Raw genomic sequence first — 24,335 nt, 5'->3', positions numbered from 1 at the left:
AGGGACCTAGCGACCCCCAAAGAAAGTGATCCCATTTCCGTTCTGGGGGGAAAAAAAAGAGGACATGCCCACAAGTGTAAGCTACAAGGGAGGAGAAAGGACCCAAGACGGACAGCCTGCGGCTGCCTGGCTCTTCAGCCTCCCAGCCCCTCCCCTCCCCTCTCCGTCTCAGGGACTGCTGCAGGGGTGGGGAGGTGTGGAGCAGCTATTACCCAGCAGGGAACGGGACCTGGAACCTCCCTCTGCCCTCGGGTTCCCCTGCCCAGGTGAGCACCAGCACCTGAGCTTGGCAACGAGCCAGAAACAAAGCAAGTCCTCACTCTGCCCCAGCGCAGGGCCCTGTAAAACCTGGTACAATTCAGGACGGGCGGTCTTACAGCACTTTCTCCACCGGCTCTCCTGTGTCTGGGAGTGGAAGTCTGGGGGCGTGTGGCTCTGGAAATCCTAGAGTCAAGGATTTTGACTCTTGGCTATATCCAGCAGACTGTGGGAGGGCTGTGGCCTAGCTGCGCCAGCTCTGTCTCTAGAGGCCGGAGGCACCCCTGAACTCAGCTCTCAGTGCTGAGCCTGGGTCTTATAGCTCTGCACAGGCGGGAAGGCCCATGTGCTCCCCTCCCCCGGCTCCTTTCTCTACCATTTCCCCTCCCCTGAAGGAAAAGCATTCACACTGAGCAAGACACAGCCTGGCTGAGAAGCGCAGGACTACCTTTACCTTGTTGCAAAACACAGTAGATTAAACACCGCACTCAGAGCAACCTGGAAATGAGGGACAAGGCTTGGTGGCGGGTGGGGGTGGGGGAGCATGCGCAGTGGGGAGTGGCAGAGTAGAGGCAGGTGCGGTGGCTGTCAGTCCCAGGGGCAGAAAGCAGAGGAGGGCATGGGAGGAGCACGCGCCTTCCTCCCACCCCTCCTGACCCCGGCCTGAGGTGGCAGCCCCCACCCCAACACCAGCACAGGCTGGACAGAAGGGGCCTCAAGCTGCCCGCCTGCAAACCAAGAACACAGAAGTGGCCATTCATCTGTCAGTCGGTCCACCTTAAGCAGACTTTTTGCATAGAGAAAATACCAGCCCACTCGGTTTCTTTTCTTTTATTATAGGCATCAGCTAGGACTATATGCGGCCTGAAAGGTCATGCACTGGACAGGAGAAAAAAGACGAAAAAATGATGAGGGGAGAACAGGAGCAGTGGTGAAAATTGTAATAAAAACTCTTCTTAATAGGTAAGTTTTGGCAATTTTATATCCAACACCCCTCCCTCCCCCCAAAGTTCCAACCCAAGTAAGAGAGTCACCGTGGCGCCAAGCCCCAGCTAGGGGTCCTGCGCTCCAGCGCAGGCTGACGGGGCAGCAAGTACTTCCTCTGGGTGGTCACTCCGCTGTGTGTGTTCGCACTTCCTTTAAATAAGCTCTTCTGGATGCTTAGACGTTCCGGTTCACAGGGGTGACGTAATTGCGGGGAAACATGCCGGTCTGCCCGTGGCAAGCCCCCTTCCACCAGTTGGGGTCAGAGTTATCCATGACGTGGATGAAGTCTCCCCGGCGGAACCCCAGCTCCCCATCCTCCTGGGGGTCAAAGTCAAAGAGGGCTTGGACATAGGTTGGCTGCTGCAAAACAGGAGCAGGGGAAACATGTGGGTGGAGTCCTTGTCCCGGGACAGGTGCCCACACCCCCTGCCAAAGCAACCTCGGAGTTGACTCTGAGTGGGCTCAGTGCTCCCAGCACGTTGCCTGCAGCTTGGGTCCTTTGCAGTCCCAGCAGTGGGACCCTCCAAGGTGTTCTCTCTCATGACACCCTGGCTTGAGCCAGACAGTCTAGACTAACTTGAAAATAGTAAGGGGGGTGAACGCACGGCTGGGCCACCAGGGACAGGAGCATGGGTGTTGGTGTAGACCCACTCCCTTCCACCAGGGTACTTCCCACACTGGGACACAATTGGTGAGCAGGTGACACTGTTGAGCAGGCCCCTGCCCAGCATGTGGATGCAAACGGCAAATCTGGGATGCAAGTTCATCTTGAGCAGTGAGCATGGATGGCTGGGAAGTGGCTTCTAGAAAGCCACCTGCTTCTAACTGCTCACAGGGAGCCCGCCCTGCTCTCCAAAGCTTACCTGCGGTACCTGCTCTATGTCCCGCAGGAATATCTGCTGGTTTCTGGAAACAGATGTTGATCTGTGGTAGTCTACCAGCTCGTTCAAAGAATTGAACTTCACCACCCACAGGAAGTACTTGCCAGCTCCATCCCGGAGCACCTTGAAGTGCTGCACATCGTTCCCAAACCTAGAGAGGGGCAGAGAACACACGCGCCCGGTCACAGGGCTCTGTCCAGCCCGTGGGGGCTGCCCGCCCACTGAGTGTCCTGAGGCCACACAGTGGCTGATAGCCATGAGCGACACCAGCAATCTCCCATGGCTGTGCCCTGGCTGTGCCAACCACAACAGCCCCACCAGCGATGAGCAGTGGACCCAACCTAACTGCCCTCCAGCAACATAACCTTACAGGTGGGAGAGAAAGTGAGGAGGGAAACACGTTTACTGTGCCTCTGATTACTCAGAATACTTGATTTTCCACTCGGAAAAAGGAAAGATGTACTGGGACAGAGTCCGAAGCATCAAACTCCCCTCACTTCCCCATCACCAGTGTAGTCTGGCAGTAGCATGACTGGTCCTGGCCCAGTAAAATCGGCATCACACAAGCTCAACGAGGACTCTGCTGGCCTGTGGTCTATGGGCTCTCCTTCAAGGCTGATGCTGTGGTGTAGTGCATAAAGCTACCAGCTACAACACTGGCCCTGCTACCCAAGTGCAAGACCTGAGCAAGCTCCTGGCTTCAGCTTGGCTCAGTTTTGGGCTACTGCAACCAGCTGGGAACTGAACTAGCGAATGGAAGAACCCTCTCTGTGTAATTCTTTCAAACAAGTAAATCTTACAGGAAAAAAAGTCCTCCTTTAATAGTAAAGGCTAAAGAAGCCGTCGTTTGTTAAAAACATTCAGCAGGTGGCAGCACTGAGCTTCAAGGAAGCCAGAGTGCAGAACACCCAATGCCTATCGCCTCCCCATTATCCAGGGTGTGTGGGTGTGTGGTGGCGGGCTAAGACTCCCAGTGAATGTCTGAGACACTGGGCAGATACACTGCTTTCTCCTACACACACTCCTATGATAAGGTTTAGTTAGTAAGGTGCAAGAAGTAATTAGCAATAAGACTTTAAAAAAATTGTAACAAATACACAAAAATAAATGTCACTTATCACTTGAATTGCTTGTTTCTGGAATTTTCCAATCACTGCATTTGGAGCACAGTTACTCATGGGAAGTGCAACTGTGGAAAAGGGGTGCCTACTGCACTGCTTTCTCCCACAGGGGTGGGAAGGAGATGGTATGTGGTGAAGTGCTACAGAGAGCTGCCCAAGGAAGGGCCAACTCTGCACTTGCTGCAGGGACCCACACCAGCGGTGCTATGCAGCGGCTTCAAGAGCACAGGTCCCCGGGAAGTGCTCTGCTGGCTATGATGCCTCATCACCAACAAATCACCTTACGTACGAGACACGTTTCTGAGGCTGCTGATTCTCAAACCTGCTTTGCGAAACCATCTGTGTTGGTAAAGGCAGTTTCATGCTTTCTGGGTGCTGGTTCAACACCTGCTGCTCCACTTCCTACCCAGCTCCCTGCTGATGCACCTGGGAAAGCACTGGAAGATGGCCCAAATGCTCGGGCCCTTGCCACATACATGGGAGACTTGGAAGAGGTTCTGGGTGCCTGGCTTCAGCCTGGCACCTTTCTAGCCACTGTAGCCATTTGTGGAGTGAACCAGTGGATGGAAAATCTCTCCCCTCTATTTCTCCTTCTTCCTAACTCCATCTTTTAAATTTATTTCACCTGCAAGAGTTACAGGCTGGCAACCCGTGGAGTGGGCTAGTAGCTAAAATCCTCGCTTTGCACATGCCAAGATTCCATATGGGCGCCAGTTCTAATCCCAGTGGCTCCATTTCCCATGCAGCTCCCTGCTTGTAGCCTGGGAAAGCACTCACATGGGAGACCCAGAAGAAACTCCAGGCTCCCAGCTTCAGACTGACTCAGCTCCAGCTGTTGTGGCCGTTTGGGGAGTGAATCATCGGATGGAAGACTGTCCTCTGTCTCTCCTCCTCTCTGTATATCTGCCTTTCCAATAAAAATAAAATAAATCTTAAAAAAAAAAAAAGTTACAGGCAGAGATCTTTCATTTGCTGGTTCACTCCTTAAATGCCCATTATAACCAGAGTTTGGTCAACCCGAAGCTGGGAGCCAGATTCTTCCTGGTCATCCCTTACAGGATGCTGGTGCCACATGGAGGATTAGCTTGCTACGCCACTGCACCTGTCCCAATAAATACATTTTACAAAAGACTGCTCCGGTGGTCCTGGCCACCACCTGGTGATGAACTGCCTGTACTCCTCGTCCCAAGCTGCTTACTTCAAACACACACACGGGAAGAGATGAACGCACGCTAACAGGAAGCACAGATACACTCCCACACCTGCTCCTAGAGTCCAGCTTCCCGCTACCACAGATCCTGGGATGCAGGAGGACAGCTTAATCACGAGTCCCAGTCACCTGTGTGGGAGATCTGGCTAGAACTGGGGTTCTGGCTTCAGCCTGGACGATCACTGCCTGGTGCATGTCCTGGGAGAGTGAATCAGCAGGAAGATCTACTTCTCCTTCAAATAAAATAATTTATTTTTATTGGAAAGTCATATCTACAGAGATAAGGGGGGGAAGGAGAGCGATATCTTCCGTCAGCTGGTTCACTCCCAAGTAGCTGTAACAGCCACAGCTGAGCTGATCCGAAGCTAGGAGCCACAAGACTCTTCCAGGTCTCCCACATGGGTGCAGGGTCCCAAGACTTTGGGCTTATCTCAACTGCTTTGCCAGACCACAAGCAGGGAGCTGGATGGGAAGTGGAGCAGCCAGGAAATGAACCAGCACCCGTTCAGGATTCTGGCAGTTGCAAGGCAAGGATTTATTTATTTATTTTTAAGCTTTTATTTTTATACAAAGTCAGATACACAGAGAGGAGAGAGAGGAAGATCTTCCGTCCGATGATTCACTCCCCAAGTGAGTGCAACGGCCGGAGCTGTGCTGATTTGGAGCCAGGAGCCAGGAAAGTCCTCTTCCAGGTCTCCCACATGGGTGCAGGGTCCCAAGGCTTTGGGCCGTCCTCGACTGCCTTCCCAGGCCACAAGCAGGGAACTGGATGGGAAGTGGAGCTGCCGGGATTAGAACCGGCGTCCATATGGGATCCCGGCGTGTTCAAGGCGAGGACTTTAGCCGCTAGGCTATCACGCTGAGACCATTAAATCACTTTTACAGTCTTATGTTTTATATTATTTGTAAATTCTAACCCTCACTTTAAAAAGTATTTTGAATGCAACCCATAACCTTAATGCATTTATTCCAATCACTATCACTAGCATCTCAGTATGCATAAATACAAAAGTGATTTGTAAGATGCCTCAGGAGAGTTCTGTATGGTAATGTATTAACCAGAAACCAGAATAGGGCTGAATGCAAACAAAACAAAAAGTAAACAAAAGCGAAAGAACAGTAAGATACCCCCCCCAAAAAAACCACAGGGAAATGTAATTCAAAGTCCTATTTCACAGATTCTTGTTCTAAATGACACTCCCTGTGCCCCCAATCTCTCTTGGCAGCCTCCTCTAGAAGATGAGAGGCAGACGCTGGGGTTGGTATCTGAACAGGTGCCCCAGGGCTGGAGGCTGGGCAAAGCTGGCTGGGCAGCCCGACTGCAGACAGCACGCCCGGAAACACTCACTTGACGGAGAGGGAGAAATCGCCCGGAGCACTCTCGCTCTCCCGGATGAGGAAGGCCCCATCGTGCCGCTGCTTGCTGAGCATCTCTTCTGCCTTGGCTCTGGGTATTTTGCCAAAAAACCACCTAAGAAAGGAAGACAAGGCAGTCCACACCTGCTTCTCAGAAGGAATGGGAACATCCGGACTCAGAACAGAGGGAGCACAGCACCCTTTCCAAGGCCCTTCCCTTCACTCCACCCCCAGAGAGGGACCCATCAGGCACTCCCGTGGGCCCTTCACTCTTGGATTGACACTCACAAGCTGGCTTCCCAGGCCAGGGGACCTGAGTTAGTATGGACCACACAGGAGGACAAAGTCTCTGTGCTACAGCAGGACTAACAACGAGGGGCGGATGCCAGGGAGGTCCATGGGCTGGAGGCAAAGCCATCGCTGCTAAGAGCCCAAGGGGCACAGACTCAGGCTGTGGGAGCTCTGCTGCGCAGGGCCTTGGTGGCCACTACTCAATCCAGCTCCAGGACACCATAATTCACCACACTTGTAGCAGCTGCACTAGTGAGACTTCTCTGCTCCCCCTGCTACACTGTCACCACCAGGAGAGTAGCCGAATTTACAAAATGGGGAACAACTTGTTGGAGCTTACCAGGAGGAGAGGCAAAATGCTTAAAGTCACAGCTACGGCAGGTGAAAACTATTAGTAATTATGCCAAGACACTAAAAAAAGCTCTTTCTCCAAGTTTGCTTTCATTTTTTTTGTGTTGCTTAAGTAGCATTTACTTAAAATACAGTGGCAAGGGTACCAAGTACTCCAGAGTTATAAATTACAGCATGTCTATCTTCTAAACAACCCACACAGAAATGTGCCAACTGCCAGGAAGGCCAGGCTCAGAAATCGCCTGCAGGGACCTCTGAGTACTGATCCTGAACTCAGTTACTCGTGTCCTTTGTGGCTGACATGCCAGCACCAGGCTGTGGGGGAGCTGCGAGGGAGGTATGGAAGTCCTCTTGCTCTAGTGCTAACTGCAGGGCATAGCTTGGTGCCTGGAAACCAGGTTGCCAAGAGCAATGCCCTACTACCAGGGTGATCTGGGAGATGTAAGGACAGGGGCCGGGAGCAAGAGGGCTTTGCAGCTTCCAGCAGGAGCCTTCCATGCTTCCGCTGCATGCGAGTGCAGCGGGCACCCACAAAAACGGCCTTCCCCTCAGACCCTCAGTCACCAGCTCTTTCTTCCCAGCCCCCCCAAGATCTCTCCACAGGTATCCCCTTTTCTCTTACATGTCCAAAGGAAGAAAGTGATGATTACAGATTAAAAGGGCCCAGAGGCACATGCAGCAAACATTAAAAGCAGGGATCTGCCCTGGTGGTTAAGGCATAGCCTGTGTCCGAGTGTCTGCATTGGGTCCTGGTTCCACTCCCCCGCCCAGCTTCCTGCTGACTGTGCACCCGGGGGACAGCAGGTGACACTGTTAGCTGCTGATTTCTGCCTCTGGCCCATTTTACTCAAATTAATGGACGAATTAAAAAACCTGACACTTGCCAGAGGTGGCTGCCGGTAGCAGTTACATACAGCTGTTTTTAGATTTTTCCTTGTGGGACACACACACACACGTCATGTTTTCTTGTCCCTGGCTGGCCCCTAACTGAAATTTTTATAAAATATGTCAGACTCAGGTCAATCAATAAAAAAAAGTTAATACAGGAATGACTTTATGCGTGTTACACATCAACATGTCATGATTCTATATTTTCATAGCATTTTTATTCCTCACAAAAGTTGATTTTCTATAATGGTTTTATTTATCAGTTACTGACTGTACGAACAGCCACATGTTTTGAAAAATCTTAGGATGCATGTTTAAGGAACAGCTGCTGTGTTGCAGTGGGTTAAGCCACTTCTAGCATCCAGTGTCTGAAGGCAAGAACCAGCTCCAGCTGCTCCACTTCCAATTCAGCGTCCTGTTAATGTGCCTAGGGAGAGACCGGAAGATGGTCCCAAACTCGTGGGCTCCTCCCATTCATGTAGAATAACAGGACGGAGTTCCTGCCTTGTGGTTTTAGCCTGGCCTAGTCTTGGCAAGTGAACAGCAGACAGAAGATCCCTATTATTCTGCCTTTCATGTAATTTTGTGAATCTTAAAAAAAAAAAAAAAAGAAAAAAAAAGACTGGCATTGTGATGTAGTGGGTTAAGCTACTGCCATGTGATGCCAAATTCCCATGAGCGCTGCTTTAGTCCCAGCTGCTCCACTCTAACCTAGCTCTCTGCTGAGGTGCCCAGGAAAGCAGCAGGTGATGTTTTAACTATGTGGGCTCCTGTCACTCATATGGGTAACCTGGGAGATCCTTCTCCCTCTCGAACTTGGCCTTCACTAAAAAACAGGCCTTTAAAAAGACAGGTGCATTGACTCTACCAGGGCAAGCCCAAGGACCAGAGCTGAAGGGCTTATTTCCGAACTGTTTCATGTCTCACATGCACCTAATTCAAGCACCTACGGGGCTCCGTCCTCAGCACTGACATGTCGCCCTGCACCAACCCCTCCTGTGTGGTCGGCCTCATCTGCTAACTCCAATGCTGGATGCACTGAGGCTGTGCTGGCGTTTTAAACCTTCCTCTTCGTCCCAAACTAAAAGGCAGGTTTGAAGGGAGGGACGATGACTGTCACTCTGCTGTACTAGCTCTGACAGCACCATGAACCCTACACCTGCAAATGCCAGAACTGCTGCGGGGAGCTCAGGCCCCATGGGCCACAGCACCACTCACACTCACACAGTGGCCTTCGCAACACGGCCCACTCTCCTATCTGTTCCAAGTGCCTGTGAGACCAGACACAACCTGAAGGACAAGAAAGGCCTTAGGACCACAGGACACAGTTCATTCACCATAAAAACTGCAGTATCATCTGCTGTACTCCCTTTCAGCCTGAAAATACAAAATGAACAGGAGCTCAGGTTGGTTTTTGCTGTTGCTGGGCCTAGTGCAGTCAGCAGTCCACAGTGTCAGTGGAACATCACCCTGCTTTTGTGTGGCCCACGATCCCTGACGTATTCACTACCTGACTCCAGGAAAACCCACGAACCCCTCCATTTAGAGGTGATTCTGAGGACAGATAGAAGGAAGCCAGGGGCACGTGTTATCAGCCTATACAGCAGGGGCTGTTACGTGGCCCCTAAGGCCTTCCCATTCTTGGTAACCCTTGTCCAACGCTTGAGCAGAGCGTGGTCCCAGATCGTCTGGGAGGCCCTACACCTGCTACCCCAAAGCAAACTGCCATCACTGGCTGAAGAATACAGAGCTGCATCTAGGCACAGGAAACTAGAAGAAACCCTGCTCGGCTGCATGTTAACTGATCTTGCATTCCAAGGAACTCAAGCGAGAGACTTGCTCACCCAAGGATGTCTAGGATGCTTGTGCACGTGTTTCTGAAAACCTGGATGTTTAGCAAAGACCCAGGACAGTGCAAAGTCCAAACACAATGGAGAAAAGTACATTGTACAAACTCAACTGACTTCCTCTTTGCAAACCATCCAATGGAACATTCACTGAGCCACGGCAAGCCGGTTCCTTGACAACCGCCCGGCTCTGCATTCGCCCCTGCAAGCACAGGCTAGCCTTGCCTCCACCTCCAGGCATGTGCACTTGGGAGCCAGGTGGGACAGGACATGTCTGCCACCACGGTTCCTTGCCCAGAAGCACTCTGAGAATGCACTAACTGACCAAGGCCTGCACCTACCAGTCCCTGGGGAGGTTCCTGAGCCTGTCTATCACAGAAGGCCTCTGCTGACCAGAGGTTTGGGGTGTACCCCCAATTTCACTGTGAGTGGCCATTTTCTTGGTCAGGGCTATGTGTGGAGGGACCAACTCCTATACTACCCTCCAGTCTTTTCACTGCGGTTTTTCATAACAAGACCTACTTACTTACTGGCTTGAAAGTCAAACAGCAGAGACTTTCCAGGTGTGCTGGACAAAGATGAACCTACTGCAGCAAACACCTACCTAATGCTGACTTAGTCACATGGGGAGGACGACAGAGGGGGACTCTGGGGCAGTATAAAGCGTGGATAAAAGTTCTGCTCCAGGCTGTGGGGAGAAGGAGAGGAACACACTGGAGCAGTGTGGACGGGGCTGAGGGGTCGCAGAACCACAGCTCCAAGTAGGGGTGATGAAAGCTCTGGTTCCCTGGCTGCGCCCCAAGTTCTGCAGACAACTGCTTCTGAGGTAGCAGCAGGGCCAGAGGAAGAGCAATGGGTGAGATGGGAGGGCATTGGTCTATAGCGGTTTCCAAGTTTCATTATGTCCCATAGTGATATAAATCAGATGGGGTTCTAAAGAAAATCAACAGCAGCAGCAAAAACACATACATACATACATAGAAGGAAAAGAAAATGGGCAATGCTCACTGCTCTTGCAGCCTGGAAGACAGCATATTTCTTTCTCTGGAGAGTGGCAGCAGTAAGAGCAAGAGTGGCTAGCTATGACAACTGCTCCATGCCCGTGCTGTGCTCTGGAATACCAACACAGAGCTCACCAAGACACTGTGTTACTGCTAAAGATCATTGGCCAAACAAAATAAGCTATTATCAACTACCATACCATTATTTCAAATGTATACTAACACACAATCAATATGCTCGAATTCCTTGGAAAGACAGAATAAAAAGAATGACATCTGTCCTAGTGATCTCAGTTTTAAAAATAGCAGTTGCAACAAGCAGGCGGGTCCCGACATCACAGACTGTGGAGCTCAACTTACGGATGTGGTTTCATCTCTATGTAGTTCTTGGGAATGAAGCCGTCTTTCCCATTGAGCTCCGCCTTGTACCAGTTCTGATCACATTCTTCATTCAAAACCTGACAGGAAGTAAGACAAGAAAAATAAATCCACCATTTTCTTTTCCTTGTTCAAGAGCATCCACAAGACAATCTCAGGCTGTTTAAAGTATTGTTAGCCATGTGGATGTGAGGTGCCGTGCAGTTCCAACCAACCAGCATCATGCTAAATCCTGTTACAATGAAATAAGAAAGGTCTCTGGAAATAGGAAGTTCAAACGTGTATACTTAAAACACCCAGGAGGAAAGCAGGAAGAATGACAGGGAAAATACTGACTACAGATTTTTGGATTCCAGAAAACAGCATACACTAACAAGGAAGGAGGTGGTGCAGGGTGGGCGGGGCTCGCAGAGGCGGAAGGAGCGCGGTCTGGGAGAGCAGGAAGGGACCGGGACATTTTCAGCCCTTTTGGCACCTTGGCCTACCTCCAGAGTCCAACCCTGAGATTCCCTGCCAGCTCCCCAGGTTATCACAAGTACAGTCACCCAAACGGCTCCATGGTGCGGCCACTTGTGAGCACAATCGTATGATCTTATTCGGGAAGACTGAGAGTCCTCCTCACTTCAGCACCTCCAGGGCCATACCACGCTCAGACCAACAGTGCTGGAAACGGAGTAGCCACCACCTCTGCAGGAAGACCTGGGGACCATCTAACTGAGCCAGTGCATTCCACCTATGTGAAGCACAGAAAAATAAAATGGCAACCCAAAGTCAGCAGCGGGTGGCCTCATCCAGCGGAGAATCACTGTGGATCTGCAAATTCCCAGAGCTTCTTCCAACACTGCCTCCTGTGACAGCCACGGACAGGCCCTGAGCCAACACTGCAGACAGCAGAGTACTGTCAGCAGTAGCAGAACAAAGCCAGCGGGAGTCTAAGTGTTGCCCTGAGGACTCTAGACTTCTAACAAAAGGCAGAAGGCATCAGCTGCACTTCAACGAGAAAACAAAGAAGTGAGCATGATTCCAAAATGGTGAGCAGATTGATTATATTTTTGTAAAAGATTGATTCACTTTACAGAGCTACAGAGAGGAACAGAGAGAGATCATCCATCTGCCGGTTCGCTCCCCAGATGGCTCTGCACGGGTGAAGTCAGGAGCTTCTTCTGGATCTCCCACATGAGTGAAAGGACCCCACACGCTGGGACCACCTTCTGCTGCTCTCCCAGGCGCAGTAGCAGGCATCTGGATCAGAAGCAGCCAGGATAGGAAGCAATGCCCATATGGGATGCCAACATTGGTCCTGATAAAGAATTATACAGACAATTATATCAAGATGGTGATGGGGCTGGCACTGTGGTGGGTGGGTTAAGGCACTGGCTGCAGAGCCGGCACTTTCTATGTTCCAGTCCTGGCTACTCTGCTTCCGGTGCAGCTCGCTGCTAATGTCCTTGAGAAGGCAGGGGAGGAGGGTCCAAGGTTCTTGGGCTCCTGCATTCACCTGAGAGATCTGGAAGAAGCTTCTGGCTCCTGGCTTCAGCCTGACTGCAGCCATCTTGGGGACTGAACTAGTGAGTAGAAGACCTCTCTGTCCCTCTACATAACTAACTCTGCCTTTCAAGTAAATAAAACAAATCTTAAAAAAGATGCTGACTGATCCCGCACTTAAATTACAACCTGGACTGTGTCTAAAGTGTAAGACCCTGGATGATGATATTTCAGAGTCATGACAAAAAGGAGCGTAAGTGACAAGTACCCACAGTTAGCTGAAGTATGTGGATGTTGCCTCTGGATTGGTTCACTACTCAACAGAGACTGCCCTGAGGAGTGTTAAACACCTCTGCCGCTGCCAGTTCTGGCCCTAGTGTCAGCCACAGGGTTTAACTGCATATGTGTGCAGGGTCACTACGGTGGGAAACCCTGTAAGAACTAACAGGCGTGAGCAGTAAGCTCAAAGAACTAGAAACTGGTGAACCCCAGTGGTCCAGTGTTCAAAAGTCCCATACATCCTGATGGGCAGCAATGAAAACTGACCCTGTGATTTTATTAAAGACAGCAATGAGACAAAAATAACCTGTGTAGTATATATATTAATCATTCTGCTGATAGGCAAGTGTAACAGAGGAGGCCTGAAAGGGCTTTTGCTTTTTCTAAACTAATTTAAAAAAATCATTTGGAGGCTTGGCACAGCAGCATAGTGGCTAAAGTCCTTGCCTTGTATGCACGAGGATCCCATGTGGGCACCATATCTAATCTCGGCAGCTCTACTTCCCATCCAGCTCCCTGCTTGCAGCCTGGGAAAGCAGTGGAGGACGGCCCAAAACCTTGGGACCCAGTACCCGCGTGGGAGACCTGGAAGAGCTCCAGGCTTTGGATTGGCTCAGCTCTGGCCAGTGTGTCTATTTGGGGCGTGAACCAGCAGATTGAAGATATTTCTGTGTTTCCTTCTATCTGCAAATATTTCCAATAAAAATAAATAAATCTTTTTAAAAGAAGATTTATTTGGGCCCAGCGGCGTGGCCTAGCGGCTAAAGTCCTCGCCTTGAACGTAATAAAAATGGATAAATCTAAAAAAAAAAATTTATTTATTTTCATTGGAAAGTCAGAGATACAGAGAGGAGGAGAGACAGAGAGGAAGATCTTCCATCCGATGGTTCACTCCCCAAGTGGCCGCAACGGCTGGTGCTGCACCAATCCGAAGCTGGGAACCTGGAACCTTTTACGGGTATCCGAGGATGGCTCAAATTCTTGGGACCCTGCACCCGCGTGGGAGACCTGGAAGAGGTTCCTGGTTCCTGGCTCTGGATTGGCACAGCACCGGTCATTGCGGCTCACTTGGGGAATGAATCATTGGATGGAAGATCTTCCTCTCTCTCCTCCTCTCTGTATGTCCGGCTTTCCAATAAAGATAAAGAAATCTTTAAAAAAAAAATAAAAACACCTTCTTCCCTTAATAATAAAACTGTAGGCTTAGAACACATTTACTTTTATTCAAAAGGCAGAGAGATGTAAGACACAGAGATCTCCCATCTGCTGGTTTAGCCCGCAGACGCCCCCAGTAGATGAGGCGGGGCGAGGCACAAGCCAGGAGTCTCCCACAAGAATGACAGTGTCCCAAGTGCTTGAGTCATCACTGGCTGCCTTCCAGGGTGCCCCTCAGCAGGAAGCTGGAATTGGGACTGTGGAGGCTGGCCTTGATCCTAGGCACTCTGCTAAGGAATGCAGGAATCTGAAGCAGCAACTAAGACCAGCATGCCAATAGCACCGCAGAAACAAACAACTGTGCCACATGCCAGTTCATGGAGCGGCCATTCCTGTCACCCCACAAGATATATTCCCTTGAAGAGTACTGCACTTTCCCCCAGTACATGAAATTCCAGGACAACTCCCAGATTAGGTACCAATTTAAAACTATGGTTTTCTGCAGAACAAAATATATAGTGTTTGATGTTTTTCTCCTGTAGGAGGAAGGGAAATACAGAATTACAGATGCAAGAGGCAAGAACATGAATTGGTTATTTGGAAAATATCCAGAACATTACTTCCACAGAGTGTCAGGGATTGCTCAGCCTCTCACTAAACCTCTTCCCTCTAGACTTTAAGGTAAGACTGGCGCTGTTGGACTCACAACACCAGACAGAGTGTACCTGCTAATGCTGGACAGTGATGGAAAGAGGGTCCTTCAAGCTGACTGTGGGGGCCCAATCCCACCCCACACTGCTGCCCTAGTCCTCCTGAAGCAGGGGGTAGAGGGAATCTAAAAGACATTTAGAAATCAAGTTCTATTCAAACGTCTAAATATACAAGACAGCAATGAACAAGGTCCCAGAGGAACATGTGCTGAAATAGGACAGGGAACGGACCGGAAGCCCTTGGGGACAGATTTGTACCTACAAGACTAAGTTCTAACTTGCCATGGTTCAACAGGAAAGCTCACACCAGTCACAAATGCTCCCAGTTCTGAGCCCCTCCCATCACCACTCCCCCAGCATGACCATGCCTCTTGCCACTTGTTCACAACTGCTCCACAAACAGCAATGAGCTCCCCCAACCAGTGTCACTTGGCTCTCAAAATTCCCAGATAAGTTTCTACCTCTCACCCACAGCTCCGTGTTTCAACTCTGCAGCCACAAAGAGCACTGTGGTTTAACGGAAGCAGATTGATCAAGAGGTGAGATTACCAAAGGAGGAAGAGACAAGTTTCAGTGAGGGTTTCGAACTATTCACTAATTTGTTGTTGCAGAGTCTGTCCAAATCGGGAAGCAATTTAGATGAGAAACGACTGAGCTTTATACACTGTCACAAATGGACAGAGGCAATGAACGGGCCAGGCACGGGGGGACGCGCTTGGGCCGCTACCTAGGATGCCTGCAGCCCCTCCAAGAGCCTGTCCACACCCTGGGAGGCAGCAGCTCACTGCTCAAGGACTCAGGCCTCCGTCACCCACGTGGAAGACCTGAACTGAGTTTCAGGCTCCCAGTCTGAATAAGTAAAACTGTATTAAACAGCCTGGCGTGGTGGCTTAATGGCTAAAGGCTTCATTTTGAATGCGCTGGGATTCCATATGGACGCCGGTTCATGCCCTGCCAGCTCCATTTACCATCCAGCTTCCTGCTTGTGGTCTGGGAAAGCAGTGGAGGACAGATGGCCCAATGCTTTGGGACCCTGCACCCGTGTGGGAGACCTGGAAGAGGCTCCTGGCTCTTGGTTTCAGACAGGTGCAACTTTGGCCATTGTGGTCACTTGGGGAGTGAATCATTGGATGGAAGAACTTCCTGTCTCTCCTCTTCTCTGTGTATCTGACTTTGCAATAATAAAATCTTAAAACAAACAAAATCTGAGAGGGCCCGGCGGCGTGGCCTAGCGGCTAAAGTCCTCGCCTTGAACGCCCTGGGATCCCATATGGGCGCCAGTTCTAATCCCGCAGCTCCACTTCCCATCCAGCTCCCTGCTTGTGGCCTGGGAAAGCAGTCAAGGACGGCCCAATGCTTTGGGACACTGCACCCGTGTGGGAGACCTGGAAGAGGTTCCTGGTTCCTGGCATCGGATCGGCGCGCACCGGCCCGTTGCGGCTCACCTGGGGAGTGAATCATCGGACGGAAGATATTCCTCTCTGTCTCTCCTCCTCTCTGTATATCTGACTTTGTAATAAAAATAAATCTTTAAAAAAAAAAATCTGAGAAGTAGAGTGTCAGTGGGCGGGGTAGGAAGCAGACAGGGATAGAGTAGAGGACGTGTATCTGCTGGTTCACTCCACAGACACCCCAACAGCCTACACGCAACAGGAAGCTGCAATACAGCAGAGCCAGAACTTGAACCCAGACACACTGATGTGACAGGAAGGGTGTTCCAAATGCCATCTTAACCACTGCAGCAAATGCTTGTCTCTATATTATGTGATTTTGGTAACATTTTCACTCATGCCAGCATCACCTCAATGCTTCATGAACAGTGAGGGGATGAGCAATGAAAGCTCTGTTCACCACAACGAACAGGAATGGCCTTCCACTGCCCCTCTCCAAATTCTGCTTTTCTGACATGAAGCGGGGTGGTATATCTTCCAGGGGGTACTGAGGAAATTAGCTGACAAAAGCGACCAGCGGAACAGGATGCAGGACACTGCAACATTCCTGCTTCCTCAGTGGACAATTTCTCCTCAGAACAGACTGCTGTACACATTGGCAGCACCAGAAACAACACAGCGGCCTGGGGCTAGGCTTTTTCCTCCCCTGAATTAACTGTTAGATACAATGCTGTCCACGGGCACCAACAGTACACATAATAACAGAAAACTCTTGTTTTATTCTGAAAATAGATGTATTTGTAAAAGACTACAAGATTTCTGTGTTTATTTCAAGAAAGCCTTGGAGGGACCAGGGCTGTGATGCAGCACAGGGTAAGCCACCTGCGGTGGGTGTTCCAGCCCGACTTCCTGCTACGGTGCCTGGAAGGCAGCAAGTGGTAGCCACATACGTGCAAGACCCAGACGGCGTTCTGGGCCTTTGAGCTGGCTCAGAACTGTATGTTGTAGCCTTTTGGAGAGACTGAGCCAACACATGGAAGATACCCATCTCCGTCATTGTCCTTCCTCTCCGTCATTTTTCTAAATTAAAAAAAGAAAAACATATCTTTTGAAAAAAATTTGAAGTATAGGACTCAAGGACTGAAGCTACTGACTCCATTCTGTAATGTATGAAGGGACAGAAGAACTGCCTTTAATTTCCTAAATACATTTAGGAAAATGGCATTTTGCTTACAGATCATAGCACCTTGTGATCTAAGGACACTTTCTTACCTGAACACACTCATTTTTAAATGAACAGAAAACAATCATGTATATATAGATATAAATAGATAGATAGATAGATTTATTTTTATTTAAAAGGCAGATTCAGAGAGAGAGATCTTCCATCTGTTGTTTAACTTTCCAAATGGCTGCAATGGCCAGAGCTGGGCTGGTCTGAAGCCAGGAATTAGAAGATTCTTCTGGGTCTTCCACATGGGTGCAGAGGCCCAAGGACTTGGGACATCTTTAGCTGCTTTTCCAGACACATCAACAGGAAACTGGATCAGAAATGAAGCAGCCAAGAGTTGAGCACATGCCCATAAGGCTTGTCGATGCTGCAGGTGGAGACTGAGTGTGCTATGCCTTAGAATGCACTATACTTTCTTAAAGAAGAAATATGGGAGCAAGGCAAGTTGACCGTTGTGTATTTGATCAGAATCTAGTAGAATGAGGCTAGCTTTACGGTGCAAACAGTTAAGCTGTCACCCGTCATGCGGGCATCCTGTATGGCACTGGTTCAAGTTCAACCTGCTCCACTTTTGATTCTGGGAAGTCAGAGGAAGACAGACCAAGTGCTTAGGCCTCTGCCACCCATATGGAAGACTGGACAGACTTCCAGGCTCCAGGCTATGTTCTGACCCAACTGTGGCCCCCTGGGGAGTAGCCAACGAACAGAAGACAACTATGTTCCCTGTCTTCTGCCCCAATCTTCCAAAAAAGCATTAGAATGCTCTCCAGCTTCCCTTGGTCTGGGTTACTGACTCAGCCTTACGCTGCACTGATTCATTACTAACACTTTAAACAGTGCAAAATCACCATCTCCATCTGTCACAGTCTTTGCTCATCAAGAAAAACATGTTGGCGATACTGTATGCCAAATCATGAAACACAGCCCCACAATAGGTGATGAGCTCATCAACTAATGGTTATGGCCCTTGGTCCCTAAGAGCACAGGCAGCAACCGCTCTCAGATCTGCCCAGGTCGGGATCCCTTCTCCAAGACCTCCATCACCATAAAGAGCAGCCCAGGCTCGAGCAGAGCATGCACAGGCAGCAATTTCACCCAGACAAGCCAAAGGAGAGGTACCTGGCTCCTGAAGGGCAGTAAGCGGAGGCAAAATGAAATGCATTTATGAAGACTTAAAATTCTCTGGATTTTGGTAGACTTACGGAGCTGTGCATAAATATATATTATATCATATATATATATATATAAAACTATGCTGTTTTACTAAATGATTTTTAAAAACCCTATTCAATAAAAAAAAATATGTACTTAATTTTATGGAGCTGGTACTGTGGCCCTGAGGCTTAAGTTACCTCCTGAGATACGAGCATCCCTCCCATCGCCAGTTCAAGCCTGGGCTGCTCTGCTGCTAGTCTGGCATTTGGGGACTGGCAGAAGAACCCTTTGTCTCTCCCTCTACGTAACACATGTATGTAAGGATATCAAATCATGTAGGCATCATGCCTCATGTCATCATCTCTTTCAGGAAAAGCTACTTAAATAGCTATAGAAACAGATATTTTCAGAAGCCTCATTTTTTTGAGGGAATCCAGGAGTCCTGAATTCTCTATTTCTTAAATATGGAGCAGGGGGGAGAAGGAAGGGTCTACTTGGAAGCTCCAGGGATCAGCAAGGATGCTTACTGGTTAAAATCCACCTTGACTACTACTGAAGTAACAGGGATAGGGTTGGCCTGTACACCTTTCACAGCATTTAAAATGAAAAGATAAGAAAATGCAAAGACTAGCTGCTTGGTATGGTTGGTTTGTGCTGTGTATGTTTCAAGATTTGTTTATTTGAAAGGCAGACAAAGAATCATCTATTCACTGGTTCACTCACCAAATGGCTACAACAGTCAGGGCTACTGCCAGGCAATTAGGAGCCTGGAGCTCCATCTGGGTCTTTTACATGGGTGGCGGGGGCCCAAGGACTACTTGGGTTATCTTCACTACTTTTCCAAGCATGTTAACAGAGAGCAAGATAGAAGCAGAGAACTGGCATTCAGATACGGGATGCGAGTAACACCAGTGGCAGGCAGCTTAACGTGCCACCCCTCTACAATGGCTCTGGTGTGATAGTTCAACTGGGTAATCCTCCACATCTAAGCACTGGCATCCCATATGGGTGCTGGCATGTGTCCTGGCTGCTCCGCTTCCCATCTAGCTGCCTGCAGGTGGCCCAGATGGCCCAAAGCCTTGGAACCCTGCACCCATGTAGGAGATCAGAAAGAAGTTCCTGGCTCCTGGCTTTGGTCACTGCTGGCATCTGAGGAGTGAACTAGTGGATGGAAGATCTTTCTGTCCTTGCTTCTTTCTGTAAATTGCCTTTCCAATAAAAATAAATCTTTTCTGTAAACATATCACTTGTAATTATATTGGGGGGGTATATATAAATTCTTTCTTTTCTTACATTGATTGGAAAGACAGTTATACAAAGAGGAGAGACAGAAAGATCTGCCTGATGGCTCACTCCCCAAGTGGCTGCAATGGCCATAACTGAGCTAATCCAGAGCCAGGAGCTTCTTCCTGGTCTCCTGTGCAGCTGCAGGGTCCCAAGGCTTTGGGCCGTCCTCTACTACCTTCCCAGGTCAGAAGCAAGGAGCTGGATGGGATGTGGTGCAGGTGGGACACGAAATGGCACCCATATGGGATCCCAGTGGATGCAAAGCAATGACTTCAGGCACCAGGCTTGTACTTCTGAGCAGAGTTTTTTTTTTTAAAGATTTATTCATTTTATTATTTTATTACAGCTAGATATACACAGAGGAGGAGAGCCAGAGAGGAAGATCTTCCGTCCGATGATTCACTCCCAGAGCAGAGGTTTTAATCCTGACCTTGGTGACCTGGGGACACAGTGGACAGCCTTCCCAAGCATACATGTTGGAAGATAGAGTCAACTGCCAAGTGCCAGCTGCAGAGTGGTGTGGTGGGCACCTTGAGAGGGGTTAGTTACAGGCACCAAATCAAGATCAATTCCACAGCAAACACCTGGCACTGAGGCCTGTGGCCAAATTGTAGCTTACAAGTCTGCAGGATAACTTCTCAGGGAAGGGTCAACTGGGTTAGTCTGGTTTGCCTCTTTAGTTCTGCTCAGCCAGCACAGCTCTGTGAGAAAGGGGACAGCGAGTCACTTCAACTCGCTGCCAAGTAGAGGGAGGGATGCATTATTTTCCTGCTTAAGACTCTCTGGCCATTAACTAAAGGGCAGGTAAAGCTTCCTTAATCTTAATGACATCAGAACTAGAGGAGCCTAGCCCGAGGCCCTCTCCCAAGCACTGGTTCACCTTCCAGATGCCTGCAACATCTTGGCTGGGCCAAGAGCTGGGAACTCAACGCAGTTTCCCATGGCGGTGGTAGGACTCCAATCATTTCCTCTACCACCTCCCAAGGAGTGTATCAGCAGCACGCTGCAACTGGCCAAGCCAGAACTCAAACTCAGGCTCTCTGATGGAGACGTCGCAGCATGCTAACTGTGCACCAAATGCCACCCCAAGCTCTTTACAACAAGGACTCAATGGAGAAGATGGAAAGGACAGTAACAAAAGGCCTCCACTTCCAACCTTGATAAATTCTGTTCACCAAGCAGTATTCTGACGCTGACAGGCAAACCTGCTCTCTCCTAGTAAGATCTACGTGACCCCATTCCACATCCCAACAACCCTTTTGCGTCCCCTTAGTTCAAGACAGCGGAAGGAGTTCATGCAATGCTACTTCAGACTTCACTGACTCAGGAATTGAAGATAAAGAGCTAAAGGGAATCTGCTGGAAACCAGCTATGCTAGGACCCAAGAGCTATCTCAGATGTTTCTGAAAGCAGAAAATTCAAGTTGGTCATACAGGTAATTGCCAACTCCCACTTTAAAAAGTTTGCAAACTTCTGCAAAGCTGGGCTGGTGATCCTTACACCCAATGTGCCCTGATTCTTAGGTAAAAAAGCTACTCCAAGGGCTTCCCCCCTTTCCAAGCAGCCAGTCCAGATCCTAATTAGGTCAGGCTTGTTGTAGTCACATGACAGAACGAAGGGTTCTAGAAAGAGGACCACGCCCCCACTGTCTGCACCCCCAGGTAAATGACATGTGAACAGATAGACAACATTAAAATGCAAATATGTGTTAACATTAGTAAAGCACAGGGTTCAGAAGCAAAAACAGAAGGAAGAACTCAGAGAAACCCTCTCCAAATGAGTGAGCAACATTTGAAGAGCTCACGTGGGCTGTCTGGCCAAAGACAACAGCATCGTCATCAGGTAGTAAGTTCAAACTTGGGTGCTGCAGAGGATCATAGGGTTCACTCAAGAATGACTGTGGGTTTGCATTTTTCCAGGGCTGCTCCAGCTGTGCGGTGAGAACGGGCCACAGCCGGAGCAGGTGTGCACTGCTGTCACGGCCCAGTGAAGGCACTAGGGTCAGGTCAGGTTAGTCCGAGGTAGATGGCAAAATGCTTGGCGATTACGTCCTGCTCATGGCTTCCTCTTGGGCACTGACATGTTCTCAAAAGTGCTTGAGAAAAACTGCTATAGAATCACTAGGAAGATTTGTTTTAGGAAAATTCACTGTGAGTAAAAAGCACACATATAAAAATACAAATTAATTTATTTTGAAAGGTGGAGTGATAGGGAGATACAAAGATCTTTCATGCAATGGTTTACTCCCCAAATGTCCCAATGGACCACAGCTGGTCCAGGCCAAAGCTAAAAGCAAGGAACACCATCTCGGTCTCCCACACAGATGGCAGGAGCTGAAATACTTGCACCGTCTCCTGCTGCTTTCCCAGATTCATTAGCAGGGAACTGGATCAGAACTAGAATAGGCAGGACTCCAACTGGCACTCCACTCAGGGATCTAGCATAATCCTTGGCTCAGACATCCACTGCATACTGATTACCAGGTTTCTCGAGAAAACGCTATTCACACCTGGCAAGGGTCTTGCCATTAAACGGTCTTCACATGCAAACAAGTCAATTTAAGGTTGTCACCGGTTTCCTACCAGAACCTTGTAATCAGTTACATGTGTCCTCTCGAACACATTAAGGAGATATTTCATTAAACAAGGCAACATTTGCTATGGGGCAAAGATAATGCAGCAAGCATCCACACTTACCAATGATCTGGAAGAAGAAAACTACACAACATTGCTTTAGGAAGTTTGCCCCTCTTAAACAGCCAAATAATTCTGCTTTGTTTACCAACAAAAATTAATGAGGAGATGAGAAAGGGAGTGAAGGCATGAGAAACTTTGATGTATAATTTGGTCACAATGATTTACAGCAACTTTCCCTTGCGATTACTTTTAAGTGCTTCGTGCAACAAAAGCATTGTATGAGGAGGTTGCAATGTGCGTAAAACAAGAAAATATATGGCCCATGTCCTCAGAAGTGTTTCTGAACTAAGGAGTTAACTATGTAAACAATGAGGGGATGGTCAATTCAAAGAGCAAGGCAAGAGAAACACTGACAGAACTGATCATGAACTCCCAGCAACATGCTCCAAACGTGACACAGCTGATTCCAAAAACTAAGGTCATGTCCGCAGGAACTAGGAAAAGGGAAAGTTCAAACAGGAATAGAGCAAGAACCTAAAGGTAGAACAACTCATAGTCTGTTAGCTGCACATCAAGCAAAGTAACCTCCTCTTGTACATTGTAATTGGGCTTGAATAAAAGAGGGGGCCACTGCTGTTTAATCCCTTTTGCCTGCTGTCCTCTGCCAGGCTACACGTTACCCTCCTGAAATGGAGCTGTCTCCTGCTGCAATGACGAATGGTGATGACACATACTGTGGACAGCTGGGTGTGGCTCACCTAACAGACATCTCTCGCATGTAAAGCACATTAGCAATGTTGCTCTACAGCAAAAAACCATCCCCTGCCCTTCCGCCTTGCCTGGTTCCTCCAGACGGACGCCCAGAGAGAGAAAATGACCAGCTTTTTTCTCACTGACACAAGAGTACAGGCATGTAAGGCAATTTGGCTGTATATCTTAAGGACCCTAATTTCTGTACTTATTAGTAACAAAATGATGCCATCTTAGGACCACCTTAACATCAAGCAGACCCTGAGAGCCTGAGCGAAGGGTTGGGCTAGATCCTGGTGACACCACAATGCAGCAGCAGATAGCAGGAAAGGCCAGATACTTTTGACTTTAAATTTATTTGTTCTACAATGGAACAATTCAGGATGTTCTGTTTAAGAGTGAGTGCAGACTGGGGGTTTGCAAGTGAAGAGTAATATTTAAGTGGAAACCCGGGATCTGAGTAGGACTTCCCTAGGGCTGAGGTGAGGATGGAGAATATGACAGCAACAGCAAGTCAAGACAGTGGCAGAGCCTCAGGAAACAAAGAAAAGGGTGCCTGGCTGGGAAGGTTTAGCTTATGCCAGGCAGCAAAACGCATCAAAATCCCCAAGCAGCTCTTTGGCTAAGTGAAGCTGCTAGCAGCCTGAAAAATGGACTGACAAAGATCCTGGGACTCTGCTTGTTAAGATGATTCCAATTTGTTTTAGAGGTCACATTAGTGGGTCCAGTGTGGTGCAATAGCGTTGCAGCTAAAGTCCTCGCCTTACATGCACCAGGATCCCTTAAGGGTGCCAGTTCTAATCCCAGCAGCCCCACTTCCCATCCAGCTCCCTGCTTGTGGCCTGGGAAAGCAGTAGAAGATGGCCCAAAGCCTTGGGATCCTGCATCCACATGGGAGATCTGGAAGAGGCTCAAGGCTCCTGGCTTCGGATCGGTGCATCTCCAGCCACTGCAACCACTTGGGGAGTGAAACACCAGACAGCTTTCTCTGTCTCTCCTCCTGTGTGTATATTTGACTTTGCAATAAAAATAAATCAATCTTAAAAAATAAATAAGGTTACATTAGCACGTCAGATAAGAGAAAATTTTAGTTCAGGGTAAGAAAAATTTGAGTTTTTTACTTACTGTTTCTTATTTTTGTTATTTATTTAGTGTTTTGACAGTTTCGCAATTTCTAAAATTAGTACTTAAAAACCCGTATACATTCTTTATTTATAAAGGCAGGAGAGGGAATTTCATCAGTTCACTTCTCAGATGTCGGCAGTGGCCAGAGCAGGACTAAGCTGCAGCTGGCCTAGTAGAAGGGAAGACATGCGCTCATTTCTAATCTCCCATGTGAGCACCAAAAACCAACTATCTCCCGTCACTACTGCCTCTCAAGTTCCTGCTAGTTAGCAGGAAGTTGGAGTTTGAACTGGACTTGAACTCCGGCATTGCAATGCGGGACACAGCTGCCGTAAGTGATGCTACACATCATTTATCCATCCCTCCTCTAAACTGCCTTCCCCATCTCCAGACTTCTGCAGAAGCAGGCAACCAATAGAGAAGTTAAGGTATCCAATTTCATGCCCCACCACAGGCTTCTCAAAGTTTAGGTGACATAATCAAAAAGAGCAAGTTCACACTCTTCACCATAAGCAACAACAAAGAAATACTTGGCATTTGGCAAGGCAGTTAAGGCAGTTCC

The 24,335-nt window shown here is 48.8% G+C and overlaps 1 protein-coding gene across 1 annotated transcript in view; it reads right to left on the bottom strand.

Annotated features, from left to right (window-relative positions):
• Positions 1–1,076: 1,076 nt before the first annotated feature.
• The window catches only part of GRB2 (growth factor receptor bound protein 2), a 65,992-nt gene continuing 42,733 nt past the window's right edge, over positions 1,077–24,335 (bottom strand). Inside the window, exons 3-6 of the mRNA XM_058675282.1 lie at positions 10,552–10,649; positions 5,806–5,928; positions 2,109–2,277; positions 1,077–1,605 (exon numbers count right to left, since the gene is read on the bottom strand). Of these exons, the coding sequence (XP_058531265.1) occupies positions 1,420–1,605; positions 2,109–2,277; positions 5,806–5,928; positions 10,552–10,649 (576 nt within the window). The 3' untranslated portion in view covers positions 1,077–1,419. The remainder of the gene's footprint in view (positions 1,606–2,108; positions 2,278–5,805; positions 5,929–10,551; positions 10,650–24,335) is intronic.

This window comes from Ochotona princeps, chromosome 17, assembly GCF_030435755.1.
Source record: "Ochotona princeps isolate mOchPri1 chromosome 17, mOchPri1.hap1, whole genome shotgun sequence".
In the NCBI taxonomy this organism is placed as follows: domain Eukaryota; kingdom Metazoa; phylum Chordata; class Mammalia; order Lagomorpha; family Ochotonidae; genus Ochotona; species Ochotona princeps.
The sequence above is the reverse complement of the archived record's forward strand: the minus strand, read 5'-3'. Positions and strand labels throughout refer to the sequence as shown.